The following is an 18,882-nucleotide window of genomic DNA, read 5'->3' as shown; positions in this document are numbered from 1 at the left end:
AAATGACAATGCCTTTTATTTATCTGTATCTGTACATGGTCTACAGAGCAATTGGTACAGCAGCAATCTTCACGGCGGAATTACCAACATACGGGGTCCCTGACTTAGCTCTCTACAAGGGCTATAGCCCGATTAACACAGCATCATTTCTTCACTGCTGCAGCCCTGCCGTATGTGTTACCGACTTAGCTCTGCCTACGGGCTATGGCCTGATTGGCCTGGCAGCATTCATCAAGGTGGCCCCACTTGACATACAGGTTGCCAGCTTACAATCTGCACACAGGCCAGATCAGTGCAGCAACGAACACGGTCACTTCACAGCACCTCTCCTCTGGCATATGGGGCTCATCAACCTTTCCCTGCACAAGGGCAATGATCCGATCGGGGAAGTAGCTGCCTCCTCACGCCTTGTTACAGAGATCCAATCAACAGGATACCCACTGGTTCTTGCTCCCCTCAGCGCTCACATCTTCCTCACAAGGCACACTGGTTTTGGCAAGCAGGCAGGCACTGTTAGTCCAGGCTTCAGGCGTAGGTGGTCTTGAAGTCCCTGGGTGATGTCCCTTTAAAAAGCTGGGAGACTGTTCTTGGCCTTCAGTTCTGGTCACAGGCAGAAGTCTTGCAGAGCTTCTCCTCCTCACACAGCCTGACTGCTGCTTGACAGCCCCCCTTTTTGTAGCCCATATCTGGAAATCAAATGTGATTTAGAGTCTGAATATTTGAGGTTTAGGTTGGGGTCTGCTTCCTTTTGATGTGTTCTCTTCCCTATCCGGCCCATCCTCCACCAAGCAGCCTATCACAGCAGGATTGACTCCAAATATGATAGCCCCACAACACAGGCGATGGGATGGACCAGAGGTTCACACCTGGATGTCAGCCATTGTGATATGCGTGTCAAAAGGTTACCCCAGGGCCACAGCGCTACTCTTTATGATTCTCTTATCAGCACCATCTCCTTCCTGTGATGTGCCCAGGCTCCCTTCCCAGTGACCAAAGAGACTGACTTGCCCTTCTCCAGTGTGTCCCACCTGGCTTACAGAAATGCAGCAATCCATGAACCTGTCTGGGGTTTCCTCTACCTCCTCATGTTTCTCAAATTAGCTCTTGGTCACCCAAAGTGTAAACCAAAATCTTTCATATATTGTACCATTCATAGGTACATGTACACCCAGCACATGCATATAATATACACTCACTGCGCAGCACTACACTCTTCATACACTGCACCATCTTTGTACTGTACCATTCACAAACACACATACACCCAGCACCTGTGTAGCCCACACACTGTGCAGCACACACTAAACCGAAGTAGGCCAAGGGTGAGTTAAGCACACAGCAGCAGAACTTTAAATGAGTGAGCCTGTAGGCCTCACTCCAGTGACACAGGTGAAAAGGACCTGTTCACTCCTGCTGATCACTAGAGAGTATGCTGCCACCACCTTGCTAGCGCTGCTTATCCCCTGGCAGTAGTCTTTCATCACTATGAGGGTAGTGCTAAGTGGACCTATCCCGGTCCAAAAAGACCGCAATCCGCGAGTCAGACCTATGTCATAGGGCAAACGCATGATCTGTGTTCACCCATGACAACAAAAATCAGGATTCAGACATCATTACACTTGGGGAACTCAGGGCAGGGGGTGCACGCCCATCATAATGCGAGGGACTTTTCCATCTCAACAATCATTGACCCTCCCACCACATCCACCATCTTCCATCCCCCACTAAATCATCTAGAACTTTGTGTACAACTGATAACAAATTACCAAAAAAGCATCGCCATAGCCAGAGGCATAGTTATTTATAGCGCAGCAGGTGCAGTACCACCCAGACGCATGTTACTTTCCCTGCTTGCATTAGGGCCTATGGTGTCCTTCCTACACCAATGACCATAGCTGTCGTCCAACTGAACAACGACATGAACTGGGAGGAAAAGAAAAACTGAAAAAAACTGGTTTTCGTTCAGAAACTAATTACCAGTGTGACTTAGACAACCTCGACCAAAAACGTATATAAATCAAAGTGTATCAGGCATGGCTTGTCCATGAATACATCTTAAGAATGAGTCAGCAAGCAGCAAGTATTAATCCTCTGTATGACTCACTGCTGAGCCACTGACAGTTCCCAGAGTGAGTCACTTTACACAACTTGGTACAGTAAGAAATGCGTCACTGGGGAAATGCTTGTTAGATCAATTGCCCCCAGGTTTGTTTACATCGACTGCACAATTTACTGCTTCTTATTCAAAGTTAAATATGAACAGGATGGCGAGGCTGGTGGGCGAAGGAAGAAGAATGAAGAGAAACTAAAATAATGCAGTCAGGGGAGACCATCTGAGGGGGAGGTTGTAAAGAAGCTAAGAGAGATCTCATGTTCATTATTTCAAACTTTAAATCCCCCATTAAATAAGTATCACAGCACAAAATCCCTGTCAAATGTACTTCTGCAAAAGAATGTTATTTGCATAGTGACGTTGTGGTTCCCCTTGATATGTTCGATCTATATAGCAAGTCACACATCTGAACCTACAACTCTCAAGTGGCACATCCACGGAACCTTTGGTGGAAAAGGTTTTAACAAGCTAAGTAGTTAGTAAGTGTAGATCACGCAGTCATGTCACAGAGCTACTCCTCAGTATATGTAGATGTATCATGCAGCAAACAGAATTCTATCCTGCCCCGGATTAAATTTCAGTTATGCGTTATCTTTAGGTCTCGCCTACCTGACAGTGTATGCTCTGTCATATGTTACAGTGGGTTTAGAGCTCGCTCATTCCATTTCGAGCCGGTGGCGTAGCTAGACCATGGCCCGCCGTGGCATGTAAGGGGGGGAGGTGCTGGCAATTCCCGAGCAGGCCGCAGGTAAGAGCGGGGGAGTCAATGTGGGGGTGTGGGTGTTGGTGATTCCCACTCTGGCTGAAGATAAGAGCGAGAGGGGAGTGCTGGCGATTCCAGTGATGGCCTTAGGTAGGGGGGTAGGCCATGGCCCCCAAAACTCGGGACGCCAAGGGCAGCTCATCCCCCCTCTTGCTATGTCACTATTTCCTTCATTTTCTTGTGTTTGTCGATCCCCTGGCGATAGGACGCATTGCTTGTGTATTTCTACTGTTTACTTTTCAGGCACTGATTAAGCACTCTACAAGAGTGCATGTGTTTTCTAGCTGTCGCCCTTGTGTACTTCTAGCCCACCTCCAGTGCTCCCATGTTTCTCTCCCTGGCCTTATCCACGTGGTCTTGCCCGCATATTACTCACCTACCCCACTTTACTCTGTTTCACTCATTTGCTCCACCCCACAGTGCTCTACTTTGCTGTCTCTTTGCCCTTCCCCCAGCCATGCCTTAAGTGTTTTGCCACACTCTACCCACACCCTCCATGTTGCTTTCCCCACCTACACTCGCACATGTGGCTTTCCTCACCCTTGTCCCCGTGTTGCTTTCGCCCCCATCCCTGTGTTACTTCGGTACCCCTCTTCTCCTACATTGCTTTCAAACCCACCCGTTGATTCCCTCCACCAGCTTTAAAAAAAAACACGTTTGCATGTTTTTTTTTATTTACTGATCCAACTCGGATCAGTAACTAAAAAGAAAAAAGATGGCCTACAAAATGACACAGACACTTTTTTTTACCTTTTTCAGCCAGGCCAATAGTTCTTTTTAAATTGTTTTTGTATTCTTTATCCATGCAGCATAGCATTGGGGATGCTGTGTTGCATGGCTGAAAGTATTGGCATAGCCAAAATGACCCAAAGGTATGATTGATTTTTACAAATGCTTGTTTAATTTTTATTGCGTTTTCAAACAATCAACATAAACAAGCAACAGCAAAAGACACAGAAAAGCCGCTCACTCATTCAGAAAATGTGTTACCTGAACATTGCTCCTCACAGCAGAACCGCAATATGTTGTATTAAACGTTTTGCAATTTAGGCAGTCTAGGGCTAATCCAAAGGTTCACCCCAGGTTCTGGACATGGCAGTTCCAATTCTCAGTTATATGTATCACCAATTAACTCATTATAGCATTTAGGTACTACTCAATATTCATTATTCCTAGCGTAAGCCTTCCTGTTACTGTGTTATGTCCCCTCCTTCCCCTTATCTTAGTATTGCTGGCTATTTATGAACAGGAAGTAGGGAGGGGGAAGGAACTATTTAAGTGGGAAATGGGCAGGAATGATTTAGAAAAGTGATTAAATGGATGATGGGCGTTAGTGTAAAAGATTTCATTGTGGGTTCAACTCCGCAGGAGTTACTTTTACACATTAAAATGAGCCAGTAAAATGTGCACAATCAGTAGGAACAAGCGAAACAAGGAAGGCCTAGACTTAGAGGATTGAAAATTACCTGTAAATAACTAATACGATTTTAATACGGCAGCCAGTATGCATGTTTGTAATTTGTCTATGTAGACAGAATAAGAACATTGTTTTTGGGGCTGTTAAATAGTACTAAGCAACAGAAAAAATAACATTTTGAAACGGTGCACCGGTGTGATATGGAACTTGGGGCATACCAGCAACGAGGCGATAAAAAATTATCGCCGCTTTTGCGTCCGTTTTCGGGTGAAAAGCGGCGATAATTTTATTGCCTAATCAGCACGGTCACGCTATCGCGAGAAACCTTGCATTAGCGCCTGAATTCGGAACGCCCAGCTTTGCATCTCTAATGAGATACAAAGTGGGCGTTCCCGCCCTGACATGACTGGAGAAATGTCGCTAAGCGACATTTCTCCTATCATCAAGCCCCACGGTATGAAGCATCGCGGCAAGAAAAGTAGCGATAACCCCTGTTATCGCTACTTTCCTTACGCCTGCTTCAGGACTGACTTAGCAATGATATCCTATGGAAGGTGGATATCATGGCTAAGTTTGCCTTGCCCTATCGTCAAGCTAACGCCAAATTTCAGGAGATTATCGCTGGGTTTCCAGCGATAATCTCACGTTTGGCAGTTAGCGCTAGGATTTTTATCGCTTTTGAGATAAGCGTTGCTAATAGCACGTTATCTCAGCGATAAAAATCCACGTTAGCCGGCGGTAATTATCCTAGCGCTAAGTGCGCTTAGCGATAATTATCACCGGTCCTTGATGATATGCCCCTTGGTGCTTTATAGAGCAAGCAGCACAAGTTTAAACATTGTTTGCCTAGGTAAGCGCTCGCTCAATATGCATTGTGGACACTCTTCGACTGAACTTTTGGCACCAGAAAATTTAAAAGTTTAAGGTAACCATTCTAGTAATGCATAGAATTCCACCTTTCTAATGTTAAGGACAATTCCCTTCTACGATATATTTGAAAAAGAACTTAAATAGCGTCTCTTTACAATTTGACCACCTCTAAAGAACATTTCCATGGACCGAAGAGATGATATTAAATCTGAAAAATACCCTACAGTGTGCAGATTTTGATATCATTTCATTTCTGTATTTCTCTTTATTGTTGCATCCTATTCTAATGACCTAAAACTAAATGTCAAATTGCATAGTGTACATTTTTAAGTATGCTCTGTGAAACTATTACTACCTGTATGCTTCGACATAAAATTAAAGGACATTACTGCACAAATGGGTTTGATATATGCTATATATACAACTAAAATAAATAAATGTATAAACCAGTGCCAACTGATAAATTTATGTAATCTGCAGCCTGTATGATTCAGAAATGTATTCCTTGGAATATGATCTGCCGATGTGTTCATGTTATGTCCCTGAATTTATTTTATGTTGTCTTTGAAACAAATAAAATATTTTCAATAAAAAAATATTAAAAAAGAATACAGCCTGAGAAGGAAAGTTTGCCATTTACTTAAAAAATATGCTATCAGAGAAGAGGCACTGGGGTAAAAAACATCTACGATTACTTACTTGTCTTCTTGGGGCACTTCTGGCATTTGTTGAATCCCCAGGAAGTACCCACAGTTCCACAACAATCTTCTTGCTTCGAGAGCCCAGGAAGAGCTTTCCCACACTGAAACGACCAAGGGGGAGAACGTACAAGGTTAATAGACATGTGAAAGTGCATTTGGCTCAACTTCCCCATTATTTGTAACTTCAGTTATGCATTAGTCCTGGGCGGTAAATTCCATTCCGCTTGCGGAATTTGCAGAATTTTGGTAATTACGCGTTCCGCGGAGAACGCAGAATTGTCAAAAAATCTGCGATCCGCGGCTTCACGGATTTTTTTGCTTGTTCGAGCTTTCAAAATGCATGTTTGCAAGATATTTCTCCCCGAGCACGCAAACAGCGTTCGCGAACAAGAAAAAAGCATCGCGAACGGGCAGAACTAGCAATTCCGCATGTTCGCGGAACTTTTGCGTGCTCGCGGACATTTCTTACCGTTTCGCTGAGCTTTGCGGAGCGCGACTACGCAAATTCCGCCCACCCCTATATGCATATCTCTGAAACAGAAATGAGAACTCAGAACAATTTGTCACCAAACTAGAGAATCTTTTTCCATGTTCGGCATTTTTCCACTAGTCTGTTCCACATGCAATCACATGATTGTTGAACTGTTCTTTGTCTAGCTCTAGTCTTTAAGACTAAAACAAGCACTAATATGTAACCTAACAAGCGTCTTGACCCTGAGACTAACCAGAACCCTCTACCTCACTTTAGACTGTGCTTTGACCCTAAGACTAACTTTAATCCAAATGCTTGACCGTAAACTTAATGGTATGCATACAGTTATATTTTTGTAATTTTGGAGCATAAAAGACATTTCATGATTTTAAAACTTCTAACATTTAAAATTGAGGAATTTCAACTTCAACTTCACTTTTTTTTTAACTCTCAAAGCAGGTAACACACCCCAACATTGTCAATCATTGTACAGTTTCTCAGTATCCCAATTCACCGTGGTGCAAGATGCGGTGTGTGGCGTACAAGTCATACATAAAGTACAGGCAGCTACAATAGGTGGCAGAAATGTCCCCATCGAGCTGGGAATTGACACAGAAGGCAACTATGCACTAGGTGTATTAGAAGTCGGGGTGTGCGTCCTGTCAATGTCAGTCTGTCGACAAAGGGTTCCCAAATGTCATTGGGACGTGTTGCTAACGGCACCAGATCCCAGTCAGCTATCAGTTGCTCCTGGAGGTAGGAAACGTCCGACAACCAGGCCTGTTTGGTCGGAACCGGCCTTCTCCCCAGTGTATCGCCAATCTGCGCTTAGCCAACAAAAGCAACATCGGAGTGAGGCGTCGGTATCCGTCCAGGCGTCTTATACATAGCCCAGGAGACATACGGTTGGGTCCGGTGGGAATGGGGCCTCAATGATGGCACTCACCATGTCACAGACCATAGTCCAGAAACTCACCACTCTAGAGCAGGTCCACGCCAAATGCAAGAAAGTAGCCCCCGCCTCTCGGCAGCGTAGGCAGTGCGAGTCGGCAGCCAGTCCGATTCTGTGGAGCTGCGATGGAGTGCGATACGTTTGATGTAATTAATTGAAGTGTATTCATCGCAATCTATAATTAGGAGACAGCCTCTCGGATTGGGCACAGCAGTAACTCCACTGCACTTCTGATATAGCTGAGTCCAGGTCCCTCTACCAGGCCATCACGCCCCCACAGTGTCCACTGGGGGATGCAGCCTGCTTGAGTGTTTAAAGCTGAGTGTTAAGTTTACGTGGTGACATGGATGTGTGGATGTAGCCTAGCGCCGTGGAGATTGGTGGGGGAGCAGGAAATGTGTCATATAATGTGCGGCAGGTAGCTCTAATTTGAAGTATAATGATGTATCTGATAGTGTAGGCGTGGGTGTATCGGTACCAGCAAAGCAGGGGAGGAACTTGTCATCTGGGTACAGGTCCGCAAAACCTTTTATGTCTCACGCCTGCATGTCTGGCAGCACATTTATCCTGTAATGGGGAAATATGGGGTTATCTGTCAACGATGCAGAAGGTTCATACAGTGTCGTGAGACCAGCCCGTCTGAGGAGGCTGTCCCATGCCCAGTGCACGCACTCCACAGTCCTAATTTCGGCTTTGGGAGCCTTGTACGGCTGGTACATGCACAGTTGCGAGTGGCCACGGGGACACTTGATCCTGTCCAACTACAAGATGTGGTTGGAACGGGGTGGAGTGGAGCCAATAGTGCAGGAACTAACTTCACTTTTGAAATGTTTTTGTTTTCTGTTTTTTCATTTGACCTATTACAGCATATAACTTAATTGTTCTTACAATAGAAACCAAAGCATGAGATACTTTTGGTAAAGTTGTTTTATCTCCTTCAACCAGGGTTAACCGTAATAGGTTGAAATGTAATGTAGCATGGCGCCAGTGCATGAATGTACGACAGAAGATCATAAATCTCCTTCCCTGCTTAAAAATGAACAGTATTCACTCATAAACTATTTTGTTGAAAAGTGATATTTGGGGCACAAAAAAGTGCAACATGAAAGAAGTAATACATCAGAACCTTACAAATCATGTGACAGGAACAGGCACAACAGCGTGTGAATGATGAGAACCACACAGTACTGCTCCAATCACTAAATAATGTTTTTCAACGTATGGCCAGGAGGATTTGTAAAATTATGAATAAACAGCCGCAGGCCGTGCAGGTAAGAGCGGTGAGGCAGTTGGGCCAGGTTGGGGGGGGGGGGTAGGATTTCGACAGACGGAACCAGAGAATTTCCCCATTGACCAAAGAGGTGCCTGTAGGAGAGTAGGATCTGCTTCTTATGGTTACCTCCACTTTTTGCTGATGTTTCACTGTTTTTCGACTTTAGTCTGGCTGGGACCCTGCTATTCAGGGCCCCAGCCTAGGTGCTTTCTCACTAAAGTGATTGCATGTACTTTAGGTACACTCCAGAGAGGATTCTGGGGTACCCTTATAAGTCCCTAGTATATGGTACACTATGTACCCAGGGCATAGGTACCCTAGAGGCCTACCAGGGGCTGCAGCATGTATTGTGCCACCCCTGCGAAGCCATCTAAAATGACACAACAGGTCTGCTACAGTAGCCTGTGTAAGGTGGTGTATGCACCCCTTACTGAGATATAGGTTACCTATATCTCTTCATATCACTGCACATGTAAACCTATCAGTCACCCCTATGGCAGGCCTTAACAATCCTGAAGGCAGGGTGCTGGGTTTCATGTGAGAGGGTGCCCATGCAAGAGCAGAGCCCCTCTGCAGCTTTCGAAACCTTTATTCCGGGGTTGTTTGTGATGCAGCCAAACCATATACTCTTAAGTGCATTATAACCTCGCGGTAAATGCTAACTTTGGAATGGCTGCATGGAAATATGTCGTGTTTGGTGTCAAACACCTTGGAATCATACCTCCACACAAGTAACTGGTGTGGGAGGTATGATTCCACCCTACTAGAGGGAGAAACATGACAGCACCAGTACACCCGGTACCAGCTTAACAGGCCCTGGCATCACAAATTGGATGCTGCCAGCCACAGACACGAGTCTGCCCTCCTGCTGCTGGACGAAACTCCGTCAGAGGAGGACTGGACAATAGGTTTCTTGTCCCAGGGAGGTGTAACCACCTCCCAGACAGGCTTTAGTGTATTGGGGCTGGGTGGGTGCACTCCAAGAGTGCTTTGATGTCTGCACTGCAGGCACAATTGGTGTCCCTGTGCATAGTCCAGCTCAAACAAAGTTGCAGGTGCTACCAGCCCCTGCTCTGGCGTGAAAGTGGACAAAGAAAATGGGTGTAGCCACCCCTCTTTCCTGACCCTCCCATAGGTGAGTCCCCAGAGCTTGTCCCACCCCTTCCTTGGGTATAAAGTAGGAACCCCCGACTACAGGACTTTAGATTTATCTGGACGAAACTCTGCTACAGAATCCCAGAACTTCTACTATCTACACGATGTTGGATGACCGAAGAATCTCCCTTGGAGTAAGGGAGTTACTCCCCTGCAAGGCAGGCACCAAAGACGCATCTGTCCAGTTTGCATCAACGCTGCTCTAGAAGGACACCGATGATTTTGCAACACAGGAGGTGGGTTTCCAAGCATCCCCGAGGCCGATCCGTGCTCTCAGCAACTCTGAGATCCAAAGCCCTCGTGGGGACCGTGCAACCCGAACCCCTGGACACCGCGACCATTTGCAGCAGCATATGCTTCTTGGCGATCCCTGAGGCTGTGCTTTGGGCTACTTGTAGTCCAGACCCTGAGCAGTGATTTCACTGAAGATTGCTGGCCTACACTCCTCGAGTGACCCGTGGGTTGGTATCTAGTGATTCCTCTTAAGGTCCCTTCGCGATCCCTTGTCCGTCGACTTGTGGGTCCCTGAGAAGGGCACTTTAATTTTCAACGGGCTTTCCTGGTTGCTACAGACGTGCCCTGACTCTCCATTGCTTGGGGAGTCCATAGGACCTTGCTGGTTATGTTATGTTATGTTATGTTAAAACTTCTTATAAAGCGCTCGTACACCAAGTGGTTTCTTGGAGCTGGACTTAAGATTTTTTGCTGGGACCTCTTGTGTTAGTTGTCAATAAAGTCTAGGTATTAGCTTGGGTAAATAGCCAAGTCTTAAGAAGTCTACGGAATCTAGCGAATTCAGTGCAGGTTCTTATATCTAAAGGGAGAGTGTTCCAGAAACTGGGGGCCAGTACTGCAAACCTGCAGCCACCAATTTGTTTCCGTTTGTAGGAAGGAATGATTAGAAGGTTCTTGTGGGCAGAGCGTAAGCTCCGTGCAGGTAGGTATTTCTGGATAAAAAATTAGGGCTAGCACCATTCAAGTTTTTAAAAATAAGGCAGCTACTTTAAACGCACATCTTTGCGGGATGGGAAGCCAATGTAGCTCTTTCATAGCGGGGGATATATGTTCCCATCTGCGTTGTTGGGATATCAACCTTGCTGCCTGGTTCTGAACCATCTGCAGTCTTTTGGTGAGATAAAGCGGAATGCCAAAGTATAGGGAGTTGGCTTAGTCCAGGTGTGATGTCACCATGGCTAGGATCACCTGGATAAGGGCTTCCCGAGTGAGTAATCTCCTAATCCTCCTTACTTTCCTCAGGTGGAAGAAACAAGTGGAGGTCACTGCTCCTATCTGAGATTTCGTAGTGAGATCACTTTTAATGATTACTCCTAGACTTTTAGCTGAGGAAAAAGGGTTAGGCGGGGAGCCTAATTCACTTGGCCAAAACTGTGTGTGCCAGGGGTTGAAGGAACCACCTATCAGAATCACTTCTGTTTTGTCTGGATTTAATTTTAACTGGTTGTTATTCATCCAATCACGGATGTGTAACATCATTTCCTGGAATTCAGATATCGAAACAGGAGAATTATTGATTGAAAACACCAGTTGTAGATCATCTGCATAGTTATCCGTGCATACCTTCCTAGTTTTCAGGGAGTGAAGTAGAGGAAGAAGGTAGAGATTAAATAGATGAGGGGACAGTGAGGAACCCTGCAGTACTCCACATGTTGTTGCCATTTTAGGTGCAGAAAACTGGGAGAGGCACACTGACTGAGAACGTTCCTCGAGAAATGACTTAACCCAGCTGGACGCCATCCCCTTGAGACCGGCCGTCCTGACTCGGTCAATCAGGATGCCATGATCGACCGTGTCAAATGCCGCTGACAGATCCAGCAACACCAAGGCTTGGGGGGGGCCCTTATTCGCTTCCTTTCAAAGTGTATCCAGTACAGTGAGTAGTACTGCCTCGGTGGAGTGGGCTGGGCGGAACCCTGCTTGGTTAGGATCAAGGTAATCCGACTACTCAATGAAGGCACAGAGACATTTGGCCACATGAGATTCTAGTATTTTGGCCAGATAATGAAGCAGGGAAATAGGCCGATAGTTAGTCAAGATCTCTGGGTCCGCACCTGATATTTTTAGCAGGGGGACAAGCTCTCAGAACACAACCCTGTGCTAAAGAATCATTAAGAAGTGCCAGGGCGGGTCCGGGAAAGAAGGTAAATACTTCTTTTAAAATATGAGGCAGGCAACTGTCCGTAGGTGATCCCGACTTTACTTTGGACAGAAGGTCCAAAAATGTCTGGCTGTCTATTGCTGGGAACTCTTCAAGATGGCAGGGATTTTCTAGCATTGAGGGTGAGTCCTCAGGGGTAGAGCAGCAGGGAATACTGGCTTTTATTGTAACAATTTTATCAATAAAGAACGAGTTGAGGGAGTTACAAAAGGCTTGGCTGGGAGTAGATTTTAAAGTAACTCTATCAGGATTGGATATTTTGTTCACAATGGCAAATATTTCTTTGGACCTATTAGTGGAGCTCATAATTTTGGAAGAGAAGTAAACAGCCTTAGCTGAGGAAATTGATTTTTTATACTCTTTCAATTGGATCAAATAGCTCTCTTTTTTATCCAAAGAGTAGTTGGTTCTCCATTTCCTTTCGGATTGATGAACTGATAGTTTTTGACTTTGTAACTCAGTAGAAAACCATTTTTGTGCCTCATGGCGTCTTGATGATCGAATTGTTCTTAGTGGGGCATATTCATAGCTGGCCGCAGTGAGCCATGCTGTGAGATTTTTCTCACTCAAATTAATTGACGTCTGGTGGGTAGGAACTGTATTTGCTAGGGTGACATGGAATTGGGTTCTATTAATATTATTCCAGTTCCTTGCTACTAGTCTTTTCAGGCTTGGTGGTTTTACTAGAGCAATATCATTGATAATAAACTGAATTAAGGAGTGATCAGACCAAATACAGGGCGAGACAGTCAATGCAGATACTGTTATATTAGCTTTCCACACCTGGTCCAACGTGTGTCCCTTATTATGTGTGGCCATGGTTATTTGCTGAGTAAGGTTTATCCCAATAAGAAGATCATTCAATTCCTTAGCATGGGGTCAGCCTTGTGTGTCAGTGGCCCAATAATTAAAATCACCGATCAGCAAAATTTTAGGGTTGTTGGTGATTAGTAGAGCCAACTGTTCAGCTAGGGAATAGGGAAACGAGGGCATATTCGTGGGTGGTCTATTTAGTAACACACAAATTAGAGGGGTCGAGACCGACTCCAGTTTCAGAACTAAATTGTCTACCAAAAGTAGATCAAGTGGGATTACCGTTGTAAATTTTAAATCTTGGCGAACAATGGCCGCTACCCCACCCCTACATTCCCTGTCATGCGATTTGCTTGGAGGATATAATAATCATTAGGGAGGGCTGCTAAAATGTCTGGGGCAGAGTTTTGTGACAGCCAAGTTTCCGTTAGGAACAGGATGTCAGGATGGATTGAATCCAAAAGGTTGAATATATCGAGCTGGTGTTTCACCAGGGAGCGGGTATTGAGGTAAAAGATAGTTGGTTTAAGGTCAGTGTCTCTGGTCTGTCTTTGGGGGATGATTGTAGCATGGGGGGAAATGGTAATTTCCGGGAAGGAGGCCCTTGCTTCCATGATTACTTGTTTGATTAGTCTAGTATTAGTAAGGGATTGAGAAAAAAGTATCCACCAAATCCATTTTCCTCTCACTGCGTGGGTTGCAGTTGCCAAGGCTTGTTGGTCTCCAATTTGGAAACTGACCCCCCAGCACTCGACATCCTTCGTGGGACATCTCGCCTGCAGACTGTGGTCATCGTCGACACCTCCTGGTCCCCGTGGCAGTGGATTCAAGCTTCACCTCTTCGCATCTGAAACACCAGACATCGGTGGGCATTTGTCTATCATGCCCCTGGTCACTGGCAAGTGACCCAGTCTCTGTCCCCTATGCTTTCAGGTTCTTCACATCTTTGATCCAGGCTTGGATCACACAGGACACTTCTCCTTGTCACAGCAGCAGCACTTTGCAGCACATTGCCATTGAAATCAACAACGATTCCCGACACCATTTGACACCTATGCACCCAGCTTCCCTGGGTAAGGTAACACTCCTCGAGTGACCCGTGGGTTGGTATCTAGTGATTCCTCTCGAGGTCCCTTTGCGATCCCTTGTCCGTCGACTTGTGGGTCCCTGAGAAGGGCACTTTAATTTTCAACGGGCTTTCCTGGTTGCTCCAGACGTGCCCTGACTCTCCATTGCTTGGGGAGTCTACAGGACCTTGCTGGTCCACACCGAAACCATTTTCCTCTCACCGCGTGGGTTGCAGTTGCCAAGGCTTGTTGGTCTCCAATCCAGCAACTGACCCCCAGCACTCGACATCCTTCGTGGGACAGCTCGCCTGCGGACTGAGGTCGTTGTCGACGCCTCCTGGTCCCCATGGCAGTGGAGTCAAGCTTCACCTCTTCGCACCTGAAACACCCCACATCGGTGGGCATTCGTCTATCGTGTCCCTGGTCACTGGCAAGTGACCCAGACCTCCGCCCCCTCTGCTTTCAGGTTCTTCACAACTTCGATCCAGGCTTGGATCACATTGGACACTTCTCCTTTCCACAGCAGCAGCACTTTGCAGCACATCGCCATTCCCGACACGATTTGACACCCAGCTTCCCTGGGTGAGGTAACACGAGTACTCCGGTGCTCCCATGGGTGCTGGCCCTAGAACCCCCTAAGTCTAAAGGGGTTTGCTCAAAGTCCTCCTCTAAGTGTCCTTATTTTTTAACATTCCAACCCTGACTTTCCTTTTGAATTGTACGGGGCTCGCGGCTGTGTTCTCACACTGCACACGTCCCCCGTGAGTCTCCTGTGTCACTGCCTTGGGTGGTTCCTTGGGGTCCCAGCGATTCTACGTGCTCTAGGCACTGTGTCTAGTCAAGTCGTGGTTCTTATACCACTTTCCTAATATATGGTTTGGTCTCCCCCTGGGGCCCATTAAATATTGTGCTATTTACTGTCGTTTAATAACTGTATTATTGTGTGCCTTGCTCTCTAACTTCATAAAGAGGTTAATAGAAAGTGTTTAGAAATAAATACATATATTTTATATATATACCTTGTGTGGTTCTCCTTTCATTTAGTTATTCAAGAGGTTATAATCTGGTAAACCAAGCTGCTTTACACTCCTTCAAGACTTAGCATGAAAGTTGCTCTCCATAGCTACCACTAGGATAGCTTTCAATAAAGGTTGTCTTAAACCTATTCATCAATAAGGGTTGTTTGGATTGGTACAAGGTACCTACTATAACTAGTGGACAGCATATACCAGGCCAACGTCTCACAGTGCCATTAAGGTCAGAATCGGGATGGCCTTATTCCATCATATCAAATTTCGGTAGTAGGTACCCCTAATTTCTGTATCTATCAGACAGTCTGTTCAGTTACATATTTTCTTATTTTCTCTAGCGAGTCCCCAAAGCCAACATGTCTGGCCTTGCCAAGCTGGTGTGATGGTTACATTTTAAAATATTTGTATTGCGAGCATATACAATAAAATAAAAGGAAGAAAGGAAATGAAAACATGTTGCTGCCTAAATCTGGAGGCCATATGCGTTCAATACAAATTTAATGCAGTTAAAAATATTAACCATTGCGTGTATTGTGTGTATTGGAACAGTACAGCTGCTTCATAGCAGACAAGTGTAAGCAGAACAGGTATAAAAAAACACTTATTTGCTTAATTAATGCACATCGCAGGAAAATCTGATTCTGTTGCCACAAAGAAAGACTACTTTTGGCTATGATTTGCTGTAACTTGATGACATAGATTAAACACATAAGAATGACTAAACATTTTTTATTGAGTTTTAAAGGCAATAGCCAAGTAAAGTATTAGCCTCAGCTCTGGCAGGGAAATGGATTCCTTTTTAGGCAATTGCGTTTACCCGATCAGGCAATTGCTGTCAGTCACAGTGCAACTAAGGCAACTTAAAAGAGGACTGACCTATTGTAGCTGGCAGAAGTAAAATGCAAATGGCAGTTGAACAGTTCAGTGGATGATAAAAAGACTGACCAAATACCACACCATGTATGTATATATGTATGCATTATTGAAGCCCACTGTAAATTTGTAGTAAGCTGACAAACGTTTTTTTGACACCAGACAGTTTTCGCTGTCTGGTAGGCTCAACCTAATAAGCTTTGGCAAAGCCAAAAGGTCAGGCCTATGTGAGAGCTATTGGCTTTGCCAATGAGTTTTATCTATGTTGTACAGCAGCATGGCTGTTTTTCAGCACGGTTCAAAGTTAGTGGTGTGGCGCAGAATAGAGTGGCATCGAAAAGAGGAGAGGGGAGTGACATAGAGTGGAGCGGCGTGGAGTGGTGTAGAGTAGAGTGGCGTAGAGTGAAGTGGTTATGGTGTAGAGTGGCATAGAGTGAAGTGGCATGGCGTAGAGTGGAGTGGAATGCGTGGAGTGGCATAGAGTGGTCCAGACTAGAGTGGTGTAGAGTGGCATGGAGTGGAGTGGTGTTGAGTGGAGTGCCGTAGCGTAGAGGGGCCTAGAGTAGAGTGGAGCGGCGTAGAGTGGAGCTGCATACAGTGGTGTAGTGTAGAGTGAAATGGAGTAGTGTTGAGTGGAGTGGCATTGGGTCGAAAAGCATAGAGTAGAATAGTACAGTTGTGGATGTAAGCAACTAAAGCATCAATAGAGACAGCAGATAGGGTGAAAGCAACATAAATAGGCACTGGTATGCCTCTGTTACAACGAGGAAAGCACATTGCACATCCAGGAATAACACCAAAACACATATAAAACATAAAAAAAGGGATCTGCCGAAACATGAGGAAGCACACATGTACTTGTACTTGGTCCATGCTCCGGAGAGGAGCTAACACATGAAAGAAAGGAAGCCTAGGGGAGCAAAGCAATCAAAAGATTACATATGAGAGTGTCATCAAAAACAACTAATGTAATGCTGTGGGCGGTTGTAAGCCCATTGAATTGTAAACAACATGTTTAGCAGCACAGCACATGCACTTGGAAGGCGAGACCTAAAAAGAAATAAAAGTTGCATTTTGATTTCAAGCTGCCTGGAGTTCATGAGTAAAATGGTCAAATTCCTATATTTCAGAAGAACATCAGGCCTCACTCGTTCTAAACTTACAGCTTTCTCTTTTCTTTCTCTTTTCTAGACTGGCTTCAACTAACAGCTACCATTGCCAGTTACTACAGTAATGATTGCCCATTTGTCAAACTATCTTCAGAGTTTTCTTTTTCAAACTACCCAAATTTGTGTTTTATTTTCAAACCCCCCAATTTGGTTTTCCGACATGCAATTTCTTTTTACTACAAAATGCCGTTTTACAAATATTTGTTACTACAAGATGCAGCTTTACGCGCATCGTCTTCTCCTTCCCAAGAGCATAGGGGTAGTCTAGCTTGTCCACTATGTTATATTAAAGTAATCAGCAATGAATGTGCAACATACAAATGTATTTAATCGCAAACCAGTTAAACATGGAATTAGTGCTACAGTCATCAGTGATCTGAAATCTTGCACTTTTATTAATATCACTTGGACAACATTGGCTGTAGCTGGTGATATACTTTACTTCACATACTATATTTTATCACTTTGCTACTAATTTTGTTCACTTTGAATTCGGTGCCACACAAAACCTGCCGTGTAAAATTGGGAAAGGAGGGAAGCTAAACACTTCCAGATTGCCTTAATCGAAATTTGTCAAGAATTTGCTTTGGCTTCAGAAGAACATTCTTAACGGTCAAGCAAAACAATTAGCCAGCTTGCCTCCATTACAGCAATCATAGCAATGTTTTGGTGTGTATGGGTATTTGATACTTCTGTAATCCTCTGATATTTCTGAATATGACTTTTACCCAGAATCCTTAGCGGAGGGAATATTAATCCTGTAATGGAATCCACACCAATCCCTGACAGGGTATTTGTTTTGAAACCTGCCAACGCCAAGCCCTGAGCTTGAAAGAGTTCCAGACAGCTACACTATGGTATTGAGCGCATATTTATAAAGACCGCTCTAATAGAAGAGATCTGTATAAGAAAACATCTTTGTATGAAAAGGCCTGACATCTGATTTTACTTTCAGCAGTTTTCAAAGAGAATTGACGGCTCTTCATCGGGTTTTCAGACGACTGTTATAATCCACCAATGGGAACCGACAGAGCAAGTGCATTTGGCAAGCTTTGCAGAACTAGGATCTCCTGTCATTATCGCTACACAGCTTAATATTGCACGTTGAGCTGTGGACAAAGCACCCAGTTCACTAAAGCCCACCCAACGAGATCCCAGTATTACACACATGTGAAATCAATGAGTACAGCAGGCATCAAATCTGATCCAAGGCCTGTTGCAAAGCATTTCAAAATACTCTTCGTGATACCAAACCAGTGAGCATCTACATCACTCTAACCTGCTCTTTACCTTGCAAAACAATAGTTTTGAAGAAGGACCTATAATAGATTGACTTGGTCTCTCCCCTACATATGACACTGTGTTCACACTCTCTTTCACTAAATGGAGATTCCCTGACGTTCTACCTTTAAGAATGAAAGCACAAATGTACATGTACATACTTTTTTTAATAATAAACGTTGTCCCTCTTTTAGCTCATCCCTGTTATATTTTAAAACATGTCTGATACAGCTCAGTTTTAGTATTAATCTCTGTTTGCGCTGCATGTGACTTATGGAAGTACCATTTCTTTTGATATCAACTGTAACACAAAACACTTTCATGACAAATTAGAGGGGCAAGAAGGATGTTGATTAATCGCAAGAAGGGTCATAATGTTTTTAATTTGCCCTAAAATAAAAATAAAAGCGTAGCAACTGGTCTACTGCAGGCAGTTTTAAAGACGCAGACCCTATTTTCTCACACACTGTACTGTACTGTTTTGGCATGTATATTTACAGGGAAACATCGTTTACATCACATTCAGTACAACGCGATGCTGTTACATCGCGGTCGTTACAACGAACGCATGTAACCACGCGATGCCATTACAACGCAAGTCTTTACATCGACTTGCGCTAGATGGCGTGCTAACATTACAAATAGTGTAGTTTACTATCCCAACACCTTCCCTACTGTTAAGTGGACTGGAGTTGGAATAGTAAATTACGGTTTTCTAATGTTAGCACGCCATCTAGCGCAAGTCGATGTAAAGAC

At 44.6% G+C, this 18,882-nt stretch overlaps 1 protein-coding gene across 1 annotated transcript in view; it reads right to left on the bottom strand.

Annotated features, from left to right (window-relative positions):
- The window catches only part of LTBP1 (latent transforming growth factor beta binding protein 1), a 1,238,788-nt gene that overhangs the window by 612,876 nt on the left and 607,030 nt on the right, over nt 1-18,882 (bottom strand). The window contains exon 8 of the mRNA XM_085612185.1: nt 5,863-5,965. Within this exon, the coding sequence (XP_085468311.1) occupies nt 5,863-5,965 (103 nt within the window). The remainder of the gene's footprint in view (nt 1-5,862; nt 5,966-18,882) is intronic.

Source organism: Triturus cristatus, chromosome 6 (assembly GCF_964204655.1).
Source record: "Triturus cristatus chromosome 6, aTriCri1.1, whole genome shotgun sequence".
NCBI lineage: Eukaryota > Metazoa > Chordata > Amphibia > Caudata > Salamandridae > Triturus > Triturus cristatus.
Note: the sequence above shows the minus strand (reverse complement) of the source record. Positions and strands in the feature narration are given on the sequence as shown.